Source organism: Falco naumanni, chromosome 10, assembly GCF_017639655.2.
Source record: "Falco naumanni isolate bFalNau1 chromosome 10, bFalNau1.pat, whole genome shotgun sequence".
NCBI lineage: Eukaryota > Metazoa > Chordata > Aves > Falconiformes > Falconidae > Falco > Falco naumanni.
The window spans coordinates 30,784,783-30,807,254 of NC_054063.1; the positions used below are offsets into that span (position 1 = coordinate 30,784,783).

The following is a 22,472-nucleotide window of genomic DNA, read 5'->3' on the forward strand; positions in this document are numbered from 1 at the left end:
TGAGGCAGTGAGGAATGTGTATGTGTGGGGGGGATGAGGGAGGGCAGGTGTGAGGGACCTGAGTGTGTGTGTGAGGGAGTACAGGTATGAGGTGAGGCAAGTGTGAGGGGGTGGGTGTGAAGGAGTGTGGGTGTGAGGCAGGTGTGAGGGAGTGTGGGTATGAGGTGTGTGGTGTGAGGCAGGTGTGAGGGGTGTGTGTGTGGGAGTGTGGGTGAGAGGCAGGTGTGAGGGGGTGGGTGTGAAGGAGTGTGGGTGTGAGGCAGGTGTGAGGGAGTGTGGGTATGAGGTGTGTGGTGTGAGGCAGGTGTGAGGGGTGTGTGTGTGGGAGTGTGGGTGAGAGGCAGGTGTGAGGGGTGCGTGTGTGGGAGTGTGGGTGTGAGGCAGGTGTGAGGGGTGTGTGTGTGTGAGTGTGAGGCAGGTGTGAGGGGTGTGTGTGTGTGAGTGTGTGTGAGGCAGGTGTGAGGCGTGTGAGGGAGTGCGGGTATGAGGTGAGTGCAGTGTGAGGCAGTATGGGTATGAGGTGAGTGGGGTGTGTGTGAGGGACCTGAATGGGTGTGAGGGAGCGCGGGTATGAGGTGAGTGTGGTGTGAGGAGGTGGATGTGTTGAGGGAGTGCGGGTGTAAGAGAGGTGTGAGGGATGTGAGTGTGTGTGAGGGAGTGCAGGTATGAGGTGAGTGCGGTGTGAGAGGAGTGTGTGTGAGGGAGGGTGGGTGTGAGGCAGGTGTGAGGGATATGAGTTTGTGTGAGGGAGTGCAGGTATGAGGTGAGTGTGGTGTGAGGGGGGTGCATGTGTGAGGGAGTGCAGGTATGAGGTGAGTGTGGTGTGAGGCAGGTGTGAGAGGTGTGTGAGGGAGGGCAGGTGTGAGAGACTGTGTGTGAGGGAGTGCGGGTATGAAGTGAGTGCAGTGTGAGGGATGTGAGTGTGTGAAGCAGGTGTGAGGGAGGAGTGCGGGTGTGAGGTTTGTGAGTGGGACGAGGGAGTGCGGGTGTTATGGTGTGCGTGTGTGTGGTCTGGTGGGCTGAGGTAGCGCGTGGGGTGAGGAGATGCGGGTGTGCGGGAGCCTGCGTAGGTGTGCGGGCGCGGGGGGGGCTGAGGCCGCGCTCCCGCCCTGCCAGGCCGCTGCCCGCCGCTGGCCCGGCCAGGCCCCCAGGGGCCGGGCTCCGCCGCTTCGCCCTCCCCGCCCCGCCCTCCCCGCCCGCCTCTCGCTCCCCCCCGCCCGCCTCTCGCTCCCCCCCCTCCCCGCCGCTGGGGCTTCCCTTCCCTCTTCATTCAACGCCGCCTCGCCGCCGAGCGCTCGCCGCTACTCCGGCATGTCCCGCAGCCGGGCTCCCCTCGGAGAGTGGCCCCTGTAGCGCCTCCACTCGCGAGCGAGGCAGGGCCGAGGGGGCGGCAGGGGGTGCCGTTGCCCAGCCGCGCCGGGCACCGCGCGGCCATGGGGGGCTCCTGAGGCGGCCGAAGAGATCGGCGGGGAAGCGGAACGCCTCGCCCCGCGGCCGCCACTATGGAGGCGCCGCCGCCGCCGCCACCCGGCGCCCCCAGCGCCGCCGAGCCCGCCGGCTGCCCCAAGGACACCGACCGCCAGCTGCGCCTCCGCCTCTGCGTCCTCAACGAGATCCTCAGCACCGAGCGGGACTACGTGGGGACCCTCCACTTCCTGCAGTCGGTGAGCAGCGCCGCGGGGCGCGGGCGGGGAAGCCCCCTCAGGGCACCGGGGGGGCTGGGCGGGCGGTCCGGTGCGGAGTGGAGCGGCTCCTCCCCGGGCGGGCCGGGGGCTGCGAGCGCGTCCCGGCGGCGCGGCAGCGCTTGGCACAACTTGTGGGAAGTGCCGGGAGCCAGGCCCGCTCCACCGAGGGGGAGTTTCTTCTGCTCGAGAGGCTGAGCGGGGGGTGATGTGCGAGGGGCCGCCGCGAGCAGAGCGGGACCGCCGACAGCCGCGTCGTCCCCCTCCGGTGAGGGAGAGCCCTGCCTGCCGCTGGAGCGCCGGGCCGGGCAGCATCCCGGCGGCGCCTGGGCCGCGGGGACCGCTGGTGCCTCTGCCTCGCTGGGGGGTGGCAGGGACAGATCCAGGACCGAATCGCTTCTCAGGATGCTTCATCCCTTTTGTTGTTGTTTCGAAGTTGCTGGTACACCCACTTGGAAGCTCAAACCCTTATTGCCTGTTATTTTATAAATAAGTATTAAATATATATTGCTTTAATGATAAACATAAATACGTGATTGGGCCGGGAGTGTCTGTGCATGTGGAGACAATTATACCCGCCTCTGAAATTATCCACGGACTAGTTCAGAAGTAAAATTCCATCTGGGTATTTCCTTTTTCTTATGTAGGCTCTAGATGTGGAATTCATCAGCATACCACCACACTCCTGCAAATAACTAGAAGAGCCTGCAGTAAAAGTTACTAGATAACAGATATGCCATAAAAAAAGAAGAAGAAGAAACTATTTGATCACACAGATCAAGAATCAAAGCAAGGGAAGTCTCTGCAGAGATTTCTAAAAGGTTGGACAGGGCAGAAATTCTTTATGGTGTTTTGCTAGATAAGTACTAACCCCTGATTTCATCTAAATGGATTTAGACCCTGGACCCTTTTTGACCTGTCTTTCTGGCAAGGTTTTTGTTTGTTTGTTTTTTAAAATCAGTTTGTCTTTGGTGTTTTTCAGATTCACCCAAGTGGCAAACTGTCTAGCATAAAAGATAAATGAAAAGGATGTGGTTGCTTGATGGACAAGGCTCTACTTAAATCCTTTTCTTTCTCGAACAGTTGAACTCAGAGTCTTTAATTTCAGAAGGCTTCCAACTGAAGTGCCAGTTAGCTTCTTTTAGAACTGGGATTCTGTCTCCCTGTGAGGAGATCTTAAAAAAGCTGCAAGTTGCAGAACTGCCCCACCCTACAGACAAAACAAAACAAAAAAACACTCAGAAAACTCCTCTGTCCTAAGTACTGAATTTGAGATTTTGTCAGCTACAGGCTGGAATGCAGATTCAGGCTGCATATATTTTTAGCTTATGTTCTTGTAGTTAAATGCATTCACAGTATTAACTAATGGAATTTTCAAAATAAGGCTTTATATTCGTTATATTCGTTAACTTGGTAGTTTTAATCGGAGCAGTAGTGAGGATTATGCCTTTGGTAATGGCAGAAGATACTAGCTTGGCTGTGGTGTCGGGATGGCACTGTAGTTAGAGCCCTTCACAGTCACTTGTTATTGTCTACTAGGTGTAGATTGGCTGTAGTAGTATCTTGGGGGGTTGATTCTGATAGTGCAGCTTCACCCCTCCTATGGAATTTGTGTTTTGGTAATTATGTTTGAATAAAGCACTGAGGGATAGGATCTTTCTTATCTCTAGGCCTTGGTTTAGAACAGCATTCACACACAGGCTTAACTTTAAGCATGTGTCAAATGTTTGTGTGCTGTCCTAAATAATGACAGTTTACTTCAGTCATTGACCCTAGTTCTTATGAGCTGAATTGCTCTACAACTGCATTCAGGTAGCTGAACAGTGTTAGCACCGAGGAAAGAAGAATGAGGATCTACTGCAGTATGCGAGGGTAAAAAGCACTACCAGGATGAAATTTTTAAAATTTGGAGTGAGAACTATTTTCTGCATAAATTGGGTGGATGGCCATAACTTAATACCTTCCAGCAAGATATTACAAAGGAAGGAATTCTGCCCTGCCTACCACACTGGACAGCTGACGTGACACACAAGGATAATATCATTTATATAGTCGCTGGAATACAGGCAGTTATAAGGCACCAGTTTTGCCTTATGACACTAATAGAAGTGCTGTTGTACCACTGGGACCCTGTATTCTCAGATCTACTTGGGCCTCACAAATAAAGTCCACTTTACTTGCATTAGTTTGTTTTTCTGAGTGCTCTGGCATTACTGCGTAGGAACTGCTGCTCCTGCCTCAGGGGTCTCTTTCTTACCATCTCATGTTCTCTGTGAGTAGCACCTACCCAGTGCAAAATAAATGTAACCTATTATGTTTTCTGAGGTAAAGCATCTAGTTAACATTCAAATGTGGTTAGGTGATGTTAGGTTGTTAGTGTTTGGGTTTTTTTTTTATAGTGTGAATTGTACTGAAATTGATTATACTTCCATATGTTGCAGAAGCAATTTTGGCTGTAGTGGAGAAAAGACTGCAGTTCCTCTGAGGAGGACAGCTGCAGTTCCCAGACCTTATGGAAGTTTGTTCCTGTCAAACTTAAGATGAGAGATATGTGGGGTACAGGTTCTGTTGCTTAAGAAACTTTAATAGCTTTGATAAATAAAGGAAGGCTAAATCTCATATCTTTCTGTCATCAGAAAGAGTTTTCCCTGAGTAGAATGGGACAGTTGTGCGTTAGAAAAAGGTTACGTGAGGGAATTTGTGCTCTTTGTTAAATATTTGCTATCGAAGCCCTAGTCTCCATTAAGTATTCTCAATAAACAATGTTTTAAAAAGCAAATAACTAAATTCTATGGGTTTATTCACAGCACTGAGGTTGCTTGCTAGCAGCAGCTTCCTGTGTTTCCTGGTAATGTAAAAGAATCTCCTAAGTATTTAATACTATGGATTTGCAAATAAATCAAAGTAACTTGGATTTATTGAGAGTATTTTGGTCCTTTTTAGACTAATATGTAATCATGTTGAAGGAAGGGTTTCCTTTTTTTTTTTTGTATGTTTAGAAACCTTTTCCCGCTAAGTTGCAGGGAAAGTAGGTTCACTATAAATATAGATTAATAAAGTGGGTATCATTAAAGTCAGAGAACATGGAGTTCTCTTTTCTCACAATAAAAATTGTGTTAGTCACCATGAAGAACATTTTGCTGTGAGTTTTGTACTCATTTAATGAAAATGCTCCAGATGTTTACCTACTTAAATAAAATTTAGTCTCTAGAATCTGTTATATTTCATACCTCAAGTAACTCTGACAAATGGAGTAATAGCTGCAAATTTAACTTAGATGTCCTATGCCACTACAGCTAAATCAGGCTATTCAGTCTGTTAGGTTTAATATGTAGAGTTAATTTTTCACTGCATATGTTGTTTGTAACATTTTTATTCCATTGGATTTTGGACAAAAGAAGGTGTTCCTAGTCAGTTTTGCTTGTGTTTAGTTTCTGGTACTCCTGCTGATAGGTCACATTACAGTATTACGTATCAGAACTGTGGAGAGAATGAAACCCAGTAGGTTTTCTCTGTGGTCTGTTCCAGATGTCACTAGGTGAGATGATCAATTCCAAGGCATATAGCTATTTTTTTAAACAGAGTCTGGATTTTATATTAAATGGTAATATAATACAGATATATCATGATTTTGATAGTCTTGCTTTTCCTAGATTAAGCATCAAAATGAGGAGCTACCATGCTGGGAGGGGGCAAACACTTCTACCAGCTCGTAGCTGATGATCTGAAGTTACTGATTTAATTATGAACATGCACATGCTATATTGTGTTCTTCTTATCTGCCATTTTGTTAGGCAGGTATGATGTTGCAAAGTACAGAATCCTCCTTGAAGAAATGCTGTGTAAATCAGGAATATTAATAGATAATACTGCAGTTAACTTTACTAATCACAGAATCGTTGCGGTTGAAAGGGACCTCTGGAGGTCATCTAGTCCAGCTCCCCATGTAAAGGCTCATTACACAGCCAAACCTTTTAAACAGCATGGAGAACTACAGGGAATGGATGAAAAAGTACTGCTGCCAACATCATTAAAGAACTAGTGATCAAATAAGCATAGTGGAAAATTGTCAGAAGCTAATGATCTTTACTAAAAGTTACTGATGTAGTAAGATAAACTTCAAAGAGATAAAGGCAGATAATTCTGTTGTAAGTCTTGGTGAGATCATAAACCATAAGGATTTTCAGTCTGCAGACTTCAAGATTCAATTAATCCTTTGCCTCCCTTTGGCCTGTCTTAGCTCTCTGCAATGCATGCAGAAATGTTTACATTTTGTATGTGTTCTTGTAAATATTTCTTGTCAGTGTGACAAAATTAAACCAGGTGATAATTTGAGTGACCAGTTGGGTAAATGTCAAAGCATTTGTCTGGTGGCATGCAGTCTTGCACATGAATATCTGGCTGACAGCAGAGTCTTTCGGTACTGAGGTGCAGTGTCTGAGCGTTGCAGCCCTTAAGCTTACCCATTCTCTAGGTATCTGTTCTTGCCTGTGTTGTCAGTCTGTATGGAAAAGCCACAGATAATTCACTGAGAAAGGTTGTGGTTTGTCTGAATGCTGCATGGTCATTCCACAGAATCCTGGTCAAATTAAAGACCAGCTTTCAAGTAAGGAGGCACAGGAATCCTGAGTAATTTCAGACATACTCACTGACTATCATTCCAAGAATAGATTGAATAGTGGGTACACAACAGTTAGATGTCAGTATTTAAAGGTCTGGTTAACCAGTTTGTACATATAATCATATGAATTACATGTGAAAGTGCAGTAACAGTAGTTATCTAATACACCAGATTGCAAAGGTAGGTATTTTCTTGTATGCACTTTCTTTTCTTTCTTTTTTTTTTTTTGCTGTCTTTAATTTCACTGAACACTTGGCTCTGACCTGCACATGAAGCTCCCACAACTTCAGTAATTACAAGTATATAAAGCCAAATTATTCTCCACATTGTATATAAATATGGCTCTTTCATCTTTCAAAAGACAAACCACCAACTTGTAAACTGTAATGTCAGAATGACAGGACGTACTTCTAGCTTGAGCAATTGCTGTGTGTTCTGTGCAGGCATGAAACTGTATGAAAGTTTAACTGTCCTTATCAGACAGGTATCATGTTGATACCAGGACTATTTTTAGGTTTTAATATTATGCCATCCTTTATTTTTATATGAAGACTAGAAGTCTTTTTCCATCTTATCAATTGTATAAATATGTTACATTAGGACATGCGTGCCATCAGATAAATTAACCCACATCCTGCAGACTCAAAATATTTATGTTATGCTCCCTTTTCTTGCTTGCTTTGTAGCTGTAATTGGTCTAGTGTCTCTGGATTTTGCACTCCACCCATCTTGAAATATGATAAACATCACAGGCCTTTTTTTTTCTCTTTTTTTTTTTTTCATATTTCACAATCTTGTTTGCATCCAGGATTAGGGCTCTGGTGCTCAGATAGAGTAGCAGAGTAGCAAACAGACCATTTGTCTCAGCTCTGAGGTGTGGTTTCCTGTCCTACACTGTCCTCCGCCTGTTTCACCTTCAGTAGATGCAGATAAACTCTTGATTCTGGAAGGCGAGCCATATGGTTTGGGTAATGTTGCTCTTTTATTGTGAGACAGCTAAAAGAGCAATTGGGGAGAGGAAGGAGATGGAAGAGGTAATTTGGTTAGAAGTGGTCTAAATTAGCTTTGCTGTTCTGTTGTTTTGGGTCAGTTGGTTATGTGCAGTCACCAGTAGCCAGTTATGACTGTGAATGATCAAATTTTCTACTGTTGAGTCTTAACACGGGGCATTTTTTTTAAAAGCCTGGTTCCTGACATATGTAAATTAAGGAAGATTGCTGCTTTCATTTTCAATGGCATGTTTGTAGCCCTTCTGGTTGTAAAGCGAAGTTTGAAGTTATAACATTAGCAAAACATAAATGCTCATAAGCATTAGGGGCTTGTGTTATGACTTGAATGTTTGGGGTTGGCAATTCTGCAAGTAGAGTTTTCTATTCAGGCTAAGTGTAGTGCAAAATTAGCTGCTATAGGCTGAAATACAAACAAATTAGAAGGTTCTTTTGCTCTGGATACAAGGAGAAAACATGAAGCAGTCTGGATGTAGAAAGTGAAGCAGCAGTGAAAAACAGAAAAGCAAAGAGAAAGTGCTGAAAATATTTATTTATCTGAGCCTGTGGTCTGCGGAGGCTAGTTTATGATCCATAGGTGCAAGAGCAAGGATGGAGGACACAGAATTCCCAGGTTGTTCTGCTCTGAGATGCATGCATTAATTTTCACTTGGAAGATTGTGTGACCAGCACATGCCCTTTGTAGCGAGGCTTTACAAATCAAAGATGTATAGGAGTACAGCAGACTTTTCATATGAACAAAGCTTTTCAGTTCTTGTTGCACTCACATGGAATCTCCACAATGAGAAAATATCAATAAATCCCCTGTGTAGTTTCACCAGTTTACCGTCGCACAGGTTAGAACTAAAACTCCTTTCTCTTTGCTTCGCTTAGCTCGTTCCAGCTTGGTGTGCATCTGACCCTTGCTATGCTTTATCTCAGATCTACTTTGGTCTTACTACATTCTTCAGAATGAGGTGTTTGACCTGACTCTGGCTCTGCATCTCTTCCTCCTTTGAATTGCAGTGGTACCATCAATCAGCACTTTTGCCATTTGTCCCTCCCTCTCACTTCAGGGGTGCCAGTTGTTGTCTGAACATGTGTCATGATCCCTTGGGGGGGAGAGCAGGGGGAGGGTGGCTGCCCTGTGCTTTCTCAGCACTGCACTGGTGCCTCTACCTTGAAACTCACTTGCTGTAGCCCTCTGGGAGCTGAGTGAGTGTAAAGGAGGGACAGAGACCCTAGGCGTTGGTAGGAAAGAGCACGTGGATCAAAAAGTGAAACAAGCATCGCAGCAGAAATTGAGTGAGTTGCTGCACATGTAGCTGAATGCATGTTTGATTTGACAAAATTTTTGGCTGATTTCTGTAGGAAGCAGACTGATATCCATTATGGGAGCGTGTTTGTTCCTAAATACAGGAGGAAAAAAGTGTGAAAACTTTGCTAATTTTCTACTTCGCAGGTCACACAGTGTTTGTGCCATTGGCAGGAGTACTGCTTTGCAGGCATGGGAATTACAGTTCTGCAGTTTTACATTATATCGTTAGTGTTGGAGATGATCTTGACAAACTATCCCATCATGTTTGGATCTGAAAGGAGGGCTATTTCTGATGGTTTATTCTGGTGTTCAGATGTCCTTATTATTAGAAATGTCTTCCTGATACCTGATGTAATATCTAATCTTCCTTTTTTTCGATGAGTGCAAAGGTGATTTCTTTCTCTTTGCATCAGTCCTTCAAGTATTTCATGGATGTTTTCATAAATTATTTTAGATTAGACTAAATTGTCAAATTATTTAAATTTTTTCCCCAAAACGATTTAATTTTAGCTCTGATAATTCCTGTGTTGTCTGGATTCTCTAATCTATATGTTTCTTGAACTCTAGTGCCTAAAAAGCAGCACAAGACACTCCCAAGGCTTTAGCAGTACTGAGTGAGGGAATGGATTTTTTCATGTTTTTGTACGTTATACAGGAGCATTATCTAGCACAGGAGCCTTAAGAAAGGTTTATCTGAGTTTGTACATGTATTTGAGGACAACTCGTTGCTCATACCAGTGACCGTGACTAGGTGTCTACGCAGAGGATTTATGGGAGCAGTCTAAATATTAGACTTCTGAGATGTAGCCTGGAAAAGCAACACTGAACCCTCCTTAAGGGGAGGAGAGTGGTGTTTTTAAGCCAGCTTTCCTATGTTCAAATCCTGGCAGTCCCAGAGGTACCCACTCTGAAAGCATGTGGGGCTTGAAAAAGGTAGGATCTCTCAAGTGCAGTGTCTGCCTGCAGCCATCCAGATGAGTCTGTGACAGATGAAGCATTTGAGAAATGACTTATTTCTGTTGCCAGTCTATTGTTTCCTTCAGGCACTTGCAAGAAAATGTGAGGGATTATGTGTGAATTTCACTCCTTTCCAGCTGTAGAATTCCTTTTCTGTTGTCTTCGTTTCCAGCCTCAAAGGGATTCACAGCCTGCAATGGGTGTTTTCTTGGTAAAGGCCTTGCACGGTTGTATGTTTTAGGATGTAAATGGTAATGTGTGTTTTTGACTTTGATGTTTGAAATCGCTGTGCAATGGCAGTCTATAGTGATCACCACCAGAGAGAGTACTGCTGACCCACATATATCTGCTTATCCCCTAGGCCTTCATTATCTGCAAAGACTACCATCAGTTCTCTTGCACAAAATGGGGATTTAATGATGAAGCTTTGCAGAAACCTTATTTGACCTCTCAGATCTTGTTGGACCAGGCTTTCTTGGGGCAAAGACTTTCAAATTTTCTTTTTCAAGATACTCTTGAAATAAAGATGTATTATGTGGACTCATCTAGTTTGTGAAAGTTTTTTTTTCCTTTCCATTTGTAAATAGCAATTGCCATGATCGCAGAAATCTGTTTTGTGGATCAAATCTTTGAAATTGTTCTGAATGGTTGCATCTACTGGTTTCCCTGACTACACACCGTTTCTTTGCAGTGGTCTTTCAGCCAGACCCTTTTGTTTTGTACTTTAGATGATGGGAAAGCATGTGTAGTTCACTAATGCTGCTGTTTATTACCATTGTCTTCATATTGTGGTGGTATAAGTAATCCATATTTACATGGCAGTATTTCCATTAAGTGCTCTGAATTGACAGATGATCCCTTGATTAGTGCAATCAAAGGTGATGGTGTTTCAGAGTGCATGAAGGCTGTTCGAATTAAGGATGTAAAAAGTAGGGCTGGACTTGGAGCACAGGGTGGCTGGCATTTCCTCCTCTGTTAGACTGGCTTCAGTCCACTCCTCTCCTGTCCCCCTTTGCCCTTTTGTTTCTGTCTCAGTATTTTGTGTTGTGTTTTAAACTTGTGGTGAAGCAACCAGTCCTGTCTCTTTGAAGGACAGACTGGAAGCATTGCTATCTTACTATGTTTCTTATCTGTTTTGAAGAGTTCAGATTCAGCAGTGGGAACGACTGCAGCATTTTCAGCCTTTAACAACTAGAGTCAAGAAAAAGAATTGAAATATGCAATACTGTAGTTTCTCAGTCCACCACAGAGACTTAATTATGGAGCAATGCAATTCATGCAAAGCCATCTCTCACACAGAGACTGAATGCTACCTTTTACTATGCCCTGCTGGATCATAAACTGAGGCTTGGACTGGGGATTGCACCAACAGCATGCCTAAGACCTGAGCAAAGTCTTGGATTTCAGTATTACTGCAGATGAAGATTCCTGCTTGATTACCTGGCCAAGCCTGACTAAAGCTTTAATGCTGCCTTCTGCACATACGATCGAATCAAGCTGTAGCAGACATTCAGAACCGCAGTAGATCTGTACTGGGAGAGAATGTCAGGGTGGTTATTTGAATTAAAATGCCCGACTCCTGCATATACACTTTCCATCACCCTTCTGTAGAAGCCACTCATCTGAAGAGGTCTTGGCTCCCTTTGAACTGCAGATCTCCAGACCAGAGTAAGAGAAAACAGCTTGGTGGCGAGAAAACAGTTCCTTCGCTCTTCCTAATGAGCCCTCCTCCTTAGAAGAATAACTCATTGCTTACACAGCTGATAGCCATATGTCAAGCCATGAGATACTGATTGCTCAAAGCTGAATGGCAGCTCTGATAGGCCCCTTGGAACCTAGTGACAGAAAGACAGGTATTGACCGTTTTGGGCATCATGATGTATGAAAGCTCACCTGCTTTTTCACTCTGTGCTGTTAGCACAAGAACTTGTCACAAACTGGCTGGCAATGTGACTTCCTACAGTTCTGGAAACAGCTGCAATTTTATGTCATATATCTTGGAGTTGCAGAGAGGGCAGTAGATTTCTACACCTTGATTAGGGTGGTTACTGAGATGATGGGACTGTGGACTTGAGTTAAAGGAATATTTATGTTTATGTAACGATATTGGGTTGATCTCACAGCTGTTGCTATTGCTATAATTATTTTTATGGAAGCATATCATCCACACAAATAATACTTTGCTGCAACTTATCTGATGTCTCATGACTCATGGAGTAAATCTTGTGACCATTCTCAACTTGATTTTAATTTTGTACTTCTGGTTTTGCTTGTGGTCAGTTCTTGTGCCAACAGGTTAATTTTTGGTTCCCAAACCACTTAGCCTATGTAAAATGAGGGCACTTTCTTTTTTTTTAATAAGCACTGCCTTCTAGTCATTAAAAATCTTTGTGGACTAGTCATCATGTAGTTGGCCCAGTAATATGCTTTCAGTGTAAGAAAACCCAACCAACCAAAACGCCACACAAATCAAAAAACAAAAACAAAACCCCACAAACAACCTACCCCCCCCAAAAAAAACCCAAACAAACCAAAACCAAACCACAACACAAACCCTAAAACAACAAAAACCAAACAAACCAAGAAAAGGCAAACAGTCTAACATGCAGAGTGCTGATTACATATTCCCTGTGGATTTGTTAGTTGTTTAGTTGCCACTGTCTAAGCATTAGGGCCAAAATTTTCAGGGCTCCTTCAAGCATATGTTTAGGAACTGCTTGGCTGTGTGTTTTGGGTGTGAAGCTTGATATGATTGCGCGTTTAATTGTGAACCAGTGTCACTACCAGTGATACCAAACCCATGTACTTTCTGCTAATGTGTCTTGCTCTAATGTGTCAGAATGAGCAAATATTGATCACTGAAAGGTCATGCTACTCACCCCTTCCCTGAGCAGACCACTTTTAAAGAGAGAGGCTAACCCAATCCTTTGCAACTGGTGACCCGGACTGCTGAGGTTGTCACTGAGCAATTTATTAAGAAACAGCTTTGAACCTGTGAGACTCATTTTACTGGATGGCTGTCAGATGTTAGCTACCTTTGCACATGATGAAATGGGCTTAGATTTTAAAAAGCCTAGCAATGTCATCCACACCATCTACACATTTTTCTTACCTACAGTATATCATTTCAGTGATAACACTTTGTCTTGAAGGTTTTGCCTGCTTATGCTTTTGGCATCCTAGTGTGGTTTGAGTAACTTTGAACAACCCTCCATAGGATAGATGAGGGATACATGTCAGGAAAGAGGGGAAAACATAAAAGGTCTCATTCAGGGATTATTTTGGTGCCTGAGGAAGCCGACAATAGAGAGGAGTTCCCTGAAACTCAAAGTGTTGTGTGTCACTGGTGGAGGGCCCTGCTTTGGGGAGAGACTCCTGATAAGAACTTGCATTTTAGTGCGTTCTTATCTCAGATAGGTGGGTGGGTTTTAGCTACACAGTGAAGTCTCTGGTCCCAGGGGACTTTCTGTCTAATCTGACAACTGCTTTGAATTCATCACCTCACAGGGAGCCCTTTGCTGTTAACCTCATCACTAGGTGGCTAAAGAAGCCCCTTTCGTTTTGTTTGAAGGGGCAATAACAGAAGGTTGTAAAACTTTTGACCTGGTAAAATGTTTTGGACCCTGAAACCCGATTCTTAAACAGAATCCAGGTTGTTGTGGGAACAATGGACAAGCCTAATATAGGTATATATGAATAGGCTGTGTGCTATTTAATACGTATGTCACAGAGGAGAAGGCATGGAGGTGAAAGTTTATCTGTCTTGTTAGGTCTGATCAGTGGTTAATGGGTTGTACTGTTGAGCAAGTGACTTAGGCTACAAATGTAATAAACAAAACAGTGCCAGGCTTTATTCTCTGGCCCTGAGGCCAACTGGCATGATCTGGTCTGGTCTTGTCTTGTACCGCTGAACTCTCCAAGTCTCAAAGTAGGATGGCTGCATTCAGACTGCCTATTGGGAATGATCCTTGGCCCATCCTAACTCTGGCACTGTGTCTGAGAATTGTTTAGGAGAATGCTAGACCCAGGCCAAAGGATGCTAGGAAATATTCTAAAGGTTTTCTAACAGAATTGCAAGGCTCAGGCCCATGTCCTGGCACTGTTAGTTTACTAGTGTAGGCATAGCCTGAGGTCCCACCCCAGGTTGTGGCATATCTTGCTGAAATAGGACTTTGGTTGAACAGTGATGCCCACGGCAGAGTTGAGACCCAGAGCCAGTGCTAACTTTTCTGTCTTGGTGGCTGGTCTGAATGGGTTTATTTCTGAGGAATTAGAAGTGTTGGAAATCTGTCTTGTCAGCCTTCCATAGAATTTTGTTATTACTTGAGGTCTTCTATTTTCTTGATCTGTGGAGGAGGAGACAGAAAGGAAATACAGTTTGAATGGGTGGGACTACTTTAGGACAGTGTGAAAAGGAACCGGCTGTTAATTACCTAATTCTGAGTGTCATTACTAACAGTTGTGAGCTGAGATATCGTAGACCGAAAGCACTTTGGTCCTTCACATGAAGTGACTCTTGCTCATTTCTGTTTTATTTACTTCCCTTTTTATTGTGGAAAAATCAAAGGCTTCAAATGATAATCGCTGGACATTTGCATATAATTTTTTAGCTCATATCCCTCTGGGTGCTGGTGGTTCTGTCTCTGTTGTGTTATTGACACTATGCTCAGGAATCAGCTCAGATGGGAAGCAGCTGTTTGTGAGAAGAGGGTGTTGACAAGACACAGAATAAGGGAAGAACAGTGGGGGAAGATTTCCAAAGGGAGCTGCAGGAGTGTGCTAGCTATGAGCATTCTGATGTCAGAAGCATGATCCCTCAACAGGAAAAAAAGATGTGGATATTGGGAAGATACTTTTCTGAGTTTGGCTCCTTTGTTAGCTCCTGTAACTTTACATGTGAAACTATCCCTGTTGCAAATATGTCTCCTCCTTTGCATTGGCACAAGCGTTTCTTCACATGTGAGGAGAACGTGTTCTGAAAACTTGTAAATAAATAATGATTTTCAGCCTATATAGACCAAAGATGATTTTTTTGGGTAGGTATACTTGAAAAGTAAGATTTACTGATTACTTGTATAAGACAAAAGTACTACTGGAGTTTTTAACTTAGTCATTAAATGGTACAGGGTACACAAAATCCAGTGCATTTATTGTTGTAGTATCTGCTTTGCTGGGCTTTTTACTAAGTCAGACCTCCAGCTTTGCCACCACTGAATTTCTAGAATTTTGCTGTGTTTAGGCCTTCACATTGCACCAACATTCTTGGTTCACCATTGCCTTTCCTTGCAGTGGATTTCAAAGTTCATAATCTTACTGCCCATGGTTTTTTTTTCACTTCTGTGCATTTCTCCTTCTCTGTTAAGCATTTAGTAGTAGTATTTGCCGGAGTAACCGCACTTAGACGTTAGGGAGCATGAGCAGAAAGCATTTAAAAACAAAATGGACAAATAAATTTAAGGTATAGTTGAGACTTTTCAACTAAATGCAGTTGGAAAAAGTACTGGTTCTAGATGAATGGAAGGAGTCAAAAAGAAGGACAGATCAGTACCTCTGGAATTAGAAGAGGTCATTGCAGACATATTACACCATTACAGAGTTTTTCACAATTCAACTATGATGGTTCTCTGAAAAAAGCAGCTGTGGGCAGGTCCTGTTTTTATAAATTAAAAATTGTGCACAGTTTTTATTACTTTTTATTCTTGGTTGGGTTTGGGTTTTTATAGGTTTGCTAAATGGGGCACAGCTTTCTTACTCTTTACTCAGTGAGCAAAACATTCCCTGAGGAAATGCATGTTTTCCTTTTTTCAGCTGTTAGGCCTTTCTTTCTTTAAATATTTAAGGTACTTAGCTGCATCTTGATTCTGATGTGGTGAACAGATCAAGATGATGAAACTTCGCTTTATTTGTTGGTGAATGGTGCTGGAAGTTTACTGCAGTTACACTGAGTAGCAGAGGAGATGGAAAAAAGAAAGATTACTTAGGATGATATTCTGTTTTGCATTATGCCTGGTGGAGCACCTTTTGAGGATTGTGCTATCTCAATGGACTTATCCTGTGGGGTGCTGAAGCCAGGAGGAGCTGGGAAAGCTCAGCCTGTTCTAGCAGGTGGCTGTCACCTTGCAGTATCAGCATTTTCTGTGTACAGAATATGCACATCATGAACAGTGGAGTACATTGGGGAATTTCACTCTGACCTCTGTTTCCTTCCGCATTTAAAAACAGCTTAATATTTGTCTTGACAGAAAATAAAGATAGAAAGAACAGCCAGCCTCTTGATTGGTTTTGTTTGTTATACCATGTATGCAGTATATATGTGTGTGTCATAAGAGATCCTTTTGCATAGTAGAGGCCAATGCATCTTTCTTAAGCAGTTGCACAAGAAAAGCCACAATATTTGGAAAGTAAAGTATGAATCAAAACTTTTACAGCACACAACCAGAGGAACTGAAATTTGCAATCAGCAAGCAAGAATTAAATTGCAGTGGCAGCAGTTGCTGTGTCCAGGTGGTGTGTGTTTGGAAGCAAGGCTGCATGACATCAGTTCTTTTTTAATGTGGTTCTGGGTGAGCTGCAGGGGCAGCCTGGTATCAAAAACCAGCTTAACCCAGTGGAAAGAAGAGTCTCAGACTATTTTACTTAAGAAGAAAATTTTGCTTTGAAGTGCATTAAGAGTAAAGATACCAGTCTGTGTTTATGCAGCACTTTTCTGGCTGTATTCTCTCAAAACAGAACACCAGTATTTAGTAGATGGAGAAACTGAGCCACAGAAAGGCAAAATGGTTTGTCCAGAGCTTGTAGGGGAAGTAACTAACAGTGCCAGCAACTGAAGCTAAGTAACTTGTCTTCATTCTTTACCTCTTTTAGGAGAAAAAACTGAGCAAAGGATGTCACACAAGCTATGCATCTTTTTTGTGAAAAAGTGCAAAAATTTGAATTCTTTAATTCAGTCTTCTGGCAACCAGCTGACGTGTCCTTGGCAGTTAGAGAGTGATGAATTGGTGGTCTTAGCTCAAGTCCAGGGGGACTTTTAGGCATAACCAGAAGCAGTATTGACAATCCCTGTGCACAGACCAAGGATCAATGGGGATGGGGAGGCATTAACAGTTTTCCCTTCTGGGAGTACCTCTGCTGGATGCAACAGACTCTGCTAGGAGAGTTTTCCTGCTGTAGTCCTATGTAAACACACAGTGTAGAATGTAAGTCTTGGCTCTTCAGGAATTGCCAGTCAGCAGCTTCCCATTGCTCTCAGTGAGTAATAAAAATGTAAATAAAGATGTTATGTTATGTCTCAGAATTACTCAGTGGCAGTTGTCTGAACAGTTGTGCTTATGCTAAGATCTCAGCAAGTGCAAGTGTAAACACTCAGACATCTAGTTGTTTCACATTTGCCCAGTCTGCTTGTGTGTTAGCTGCTGAACTAACTCTTCTCAAAAAAATGCAGAAGTGCTTTCTAAAGCAGTAAGAGCAAGCCTGAGTTCCACAGTCAAACACACATTGAGCACAAAGGGTATAAAAGAAATGAAGTGAAAATGTCAGTGGCTCGAACGTACTACTGGTGCTGCCTCTCTGTTAATTAGGGAAAACCAGTCTGTTCAAGCAAACTAAAACTGTCTAATGCCAAACTGAATCCAAGGAGAGATTTGGAAAAAGATTCACAATAAAAGTCAGTATATAGAATCTTTCACCAGTGTGGCTTCCCTGCACTTCTTCATTTTTGCTGAGGAGCTAGAATTTCAGAAATGCCACAGAAAGGAAGTTTCTTCCTCTGTAATTTTTTAGCTTCAAGGTTCAGACTTAAAGTTTGAAAGTGAATTAAAGAAGTAGTTGAATCCTGAAATTCACTGTACAAACCTATCCTTGGGGATAGGAGGCTTTATTTTTGGTATGTTTTTACACCTTTCTGTACACTTATGATCTTATAAGGCTTCAGCTGCCTCCTTTTCATAAATTTTGAAGCTATATCCCTAATTCTTCTCATTTTCACATAAAAACCCTTTTTGTTTCACCAGTTCCGACTCTGTCAGAGGCCACTTTTGCCTTGTTCAAACTATGACAGTACCAAAATAAAAACAGTAGCATAACATATCTCTGCAAATCATGATCCTATTGAACCTTTTGAATAAAAGAGATCAAATAATAAGTAAGATTTTGAGGGAGAATAAAAGATTTTGAGGGAGAGTGGTTTGGGGAGAGGTGGAGTGATATTCTCATAGGAACATTGCTTTCTTTTTCTTTCACCCCAGCTGAAGTGATTTTTTCTAGAAAGCCAAGACTTAGGCTTGAGACACCTGGTATGATGGGTACTGTAGCTCAAGATGGCATTAAGACTGTTTTTGTCCACTTCACTCAGTTCAGCATATCTGCACCGGTACAACCTCCTGTTGTGTCTTGTTTCCCACATCACAGCTTCTTGGTTGTCCCACATACATTTCTATTCTGCTCCACTGTAGCAGTTTGAGACAGGGTAGAAGTACCTTTGTCCAAGGGGAAGGGGAGAACAGAACATAGTGTTCTTAGCCTTCTTATACCTATTGCTGTAGCAGGGAAGTGATACTGGCTCAAAGGAGATGGACACACAAAGGTTCACTGGGACTGGCTGGTGCAGAGCAGCACACAGCTTTAGTATTGTGGATACTTTGGGATTATAATTTCGGTATTTCCTGGCCATTACAAACAATTGACAATACCAGTGTATGTGATATGCCATTATCCTGGAATCCCTATTTCACATCGTTATCTTAGAGTCCAGTAACCAAACCAGAAGATAGTCCCACCAATTTCACTCTGATTCACTGCTTAGGGGCTTTGGTTTATGTTTGTAGGCATGTTTAAGTGGGGTGACCATGCCAGTTATCACCGTGCCTGTTTGCCCTGCCACATTCCTAGAAATTAAAAGTCCTGTGGTGTGAATGGATGCCTGGGGTCTGTATCCTCAGCTGCTATAGTTTACGACCTAATGTATAAATGCAGAATAAAGGCTGCAGTGGTTTGTTTAAATGGTTAAATATTGAGTTGTAGAGGGCAGTGTTTAAGCAACAGATGCACGTTCTGTGCAGCCTTGTCTGAGACAGAGGTGTAACCTTCAGGAGAGGAAGAAACCGAGAGCAGAGGACAGTAATTGCTTCAGCCATCTCATTGAAATTAGTTTGCAAATGAGAGTCACAGTCCTTAGCCCAAATGCATGTTAATTAACGGTTTACAGTTATCTGTAGGATGGCAGCTGGAGTGGCTGAGGATTAGGCATCAGCCTATTTTGCGACATACACTTTAGGTACAGTAAAGACTAGGAAAAGTGGTGGGCAAGAGACCAGGGGGCTTTCAAACACAGCATTTGGCAGAGCAACTCTGTTGGAGGTCTGAGTTGGCGCTGTATACCTGGGCTGGCTGACAGTACACTGTGGATATTGGTTTTATCTGGATTGTGTGAGGGCAGTGGCTGTGAGGGTAGAAGAGCTCAGGCATGGCCTTGCTCTGTATGACTGCTTGCATCTAGACTGAGCTGTGATGGCTCTTCCAACTCTTTGCTGGTCACCTAAGTCATCTGCAGTGAACCTCCACCATAAGACTACAGCTTGCTTTTCGGAATCAAGAAATGTTAAATACAGATGATATTTGAGTGACAGTTTCAGAGGAGGAAGAGAAACATGGGCTGTCTTAATCTGCTTCTGTTTTCTAGGCTTATGTTATTTTCATAAATTTGCTGTGTAAGTAAGTTTCAGCAGAGCTGGTGGAATTGGTCAGAAGGGTTGAGACTTTTGGATGAAGTGAAAACAAGTTCCCTACGTTTTGGTGTGGTGTTTTGTTGTTGGTTTTTTTTTTTTTTTAATGTGGGGAGTAATTTGGGCTTGAGTGTTACTTCTTTTCTGACTGCTGATACGCCAGCTGTGGCACTAGTGACAGAAATCTCACGATCTTCTCATTGCAAAGCTTCTTATTTAGAGATATTACCTGTCCATTCTAATGTGCATTTAAGTGGAATTTGGCTAAATGAATAATTTCTGTCTTCACTCACCTTTATAGAAATCTTAGAGGAAAAAATGTCTCTCTTTCCCAGCAGTCTAAACACCAGGCAGTACAATGAACTAGTTACAAACCTCCATGTATGTTGTGTATCTTGGTAACATGATATTCAGTTGTCAAACTTGTGTGCTTTTCTGGGGCAGCTCTGCTGCCTTTAGAAGCCTTTAGATAGGATGCACAATGCCATCGACCAGGAACATCCCTCCAGCTGGAGGCACCCAGGATTATTTCCGGCACATACTTCTTCATATGAGGTTCCGTGATGCTGTCAGGATTCTGGGATGCCCCTCCAAAGGGGCGATCTGCTTTGGAGTACCTGGAAGAAAAAAAGGCTTGATGCTCCATGGTATGTAGATCTCCTTAACAGCCCTCTGTTAAGTGACAAGAGCAAGGGTTCTGTTTGTGCCTAATGAGGCAGTCCTTTTGTCACACTTTGTCCTTGTTCATGGAATTACTCTGTTTGTAGGAGTGAGAGAGAAGGAAAAGAAAAGGTGTATATACAAGTTTCAGATTAGTTTCAAATGTGGAGCGAAGTTCTGATGTGCAGTGATATCCTATAGCAAGTTCTCTCTCCACATCTTTCTTTAATCAGCACTGAAATGAGATCTACCTGAGGTGTGCATATTGTGCATACCAGAATTTCATACCTAATGAAGAAGTTCATGTTGGTTTCAGCCAGAATATATTTCAGGAGAGGGATGGAGAGTAACCATGAAATGCCATTTCTCCATTTGTTCTGTCTCTTGTAGAGGTATGAGTATGGGCCAGGGAGGGTTAGTGTGAGACAGAAAGATACAGAACTTCTTAATCTCGGATACCGTCAACTAGGAAAGTTTTCATGGGTCTAGAACTTGAGAAAATTGTGTAGAGGTCTGCTGCTTCAGGATTATGGGAGAATGCTGAAAAGTTGTTGCTTTAATCTTCAGAGTTATGGGGCAGGTGTTTTGTTATTTTTGGTGTTGTTTGCACAAAAGCCTGCTTTTTCCTGGATTTGTCTGCCCTTATTGTTCATTTGCTGGCTATGATTTGAGCTGTCTCTGTAGCAATTATATTATAAAATAACTATTTTCAACGTGACTCTAGTACTTATTGTAGCGTTCAAGGTGATAAATGGAAGAGGGTGAACTGCTGAGAAAGTACCTTCTATTTTTTTCTTCACGTAAAGTTTCTCAGTCATTTTGCTTATAAAGAAAGTATGTACCCAAAGATGTAAAGAAGATGGCAACAGATGAGAAAAATGTCTTTTACATATTTCAGACTCAGCTGAATTTATAGTCTGTGTATATATGTAAAACCCTTATTTGGCAGGCGGTGTTACAAAAGCAGGAGTGGTAGTATTTCTAAAACACCTCTGAAGTTGTTTGTGCAGTAAGTGGTGAATACACAACAGAAAAGGGAAGGGATTCAGTTAGGTTTATACCTGCACAAAAAGAGGTGGTGTGTGCAAGTCCCTGTCTGCACAGGGCCTGGGATCTGCACACGCTGCAGCAGGAAGGTGCTGCATTCTGCTTACCACCCAGGAAGAGTAAAAGATGAGGCCTGGCTGGCACACTGGCACAATCCTACCTAAACATCTTATTTGGCTGTAAATTGCTGCTAGTTTGGAGCAGCTTCCTGTTTTCTGTGCATTTGTTTTTAGTTACTAAAACTTATGCCAGGATAGTTCCTCCCCCACCACACATATATATCTTGCCCATTTATTGATGGCATATACCTTCTTCTAGACTATACCAGAATTATGGGATTCTTGTTTCTTGATAATGAATTCTTGGCTATTACTGATTCAAGTGGAGTCTTGATGAGCTTACATAGCGGTCATAACTCCAAATTCATAACCTATTGTTGTGTGGTACCAACTGCTAAAGCATGCATGAGCTGGAAATCTTGGCAGAGTCTGGAGAGAATTATGGAGGGTATTCATGCATAAAGAGTGTGGTGCTAAATATTAGATGATGATGCTTCTCCTCAGCAGCTCATATGTGCTTTCCAGGTCTCGAACTCTGCAGTTGCAGTGGCTGTTTCTTTAACAAAACAAGTCAGAATAAAACAACCACAAAAACTTGCTTTTTTTTCATATACTACTATGTAAATCTTCCATTAATAAAATGTCAGGGAGGTATAGATTCACTTCAGTGGTGGGAACAGGTTAGAAACTTCAATCCTTGGTGCTCTGAATTTTAAAGAGGAAAAAATGGAATCTACAAATGAATGAGTAATTTGAGGCTAGCAGTTCTTCAGAGACAGAAATAACTCGAACAGAATAACATGATTGCTCCAAGGACTGGGTATGAGGGAGCAACAAGAAAGCATTTCTCTTCATTTCTGGGTGATAGCTTGCTCTGTTGGAGAACAGATGAGCTCACAGCAGAGCCAGGAGTAGGCACAGTAGGGCACAGGCACACCCCTGGAAAGAAATGAAAAGAAAGGATATTTAAAAAGAGAAGAAAAAGGCTAAAAAAATCCAATCAGAAGACTTGGGAACTGAAATCTACTTTTTCCTTGAAAAGTAACTGAAGAGCCTTAGCATGAGAAGAAATCGAAATGACGTTTGTCTGACATACTACTTCATACCCTTTCCGGTGTGTAAACCCTAAGTGTTTGTATACGAGCGGGGAGCCAATCCATGTTTCCCTGTCTGCATTTGCCACCTAAAATATACTGCTTGGATGCCATGCTAGTCAGCGTATACAGCCTTGGCTCTGCTTCTTAGAAAATGAGCATGGTGATCATAGCATTTACTGGATAAAGAGCTGAACACCGTAGTCTATTTTTATCTGTATTCGTGACAGATAATAGTCATACATGAGGGTGAGGAAGGCTATGGGAGACAGTGTGGAAACGGGGAAAAAGATTAATGGGCTGTAAAGCAAGAATGGCTACATTCTGGA

The 22,472-nt window shown here is 42.8% G+C and overlaps 1 protein-coding gene across 2 annotated transcripts in view; it reads left to right on the plus strand.

Moving 5' to 3' along the window:
- Positions 1 to 1,260: 1,260 nt before the first annotated feature.
- PREX1 (phosphatidylinositol-3,4,5-trisphosphate dependent Rac exchange factor 1) overlaps positions 1,261 to 22,472 on the plus strand; it is a 170,268-nt gene continuing 149,056 nt past the window's right edge. For both annotated transcript variants that reach the window (XM_040608692.1, XM_040608693.1), the window contains exon 1: positions 1,261 to 1,664. In XM_040608692.1, the coding sequence (XP_040464626.1) occupies positions 1,503 to 1,664 (162 nt within the window). In that variant the 5' untranslated portion in view covers positions 1,261 to 1,502. The remainder of the gene's footprint in view (positions 1,665 to 22,472) is intronic.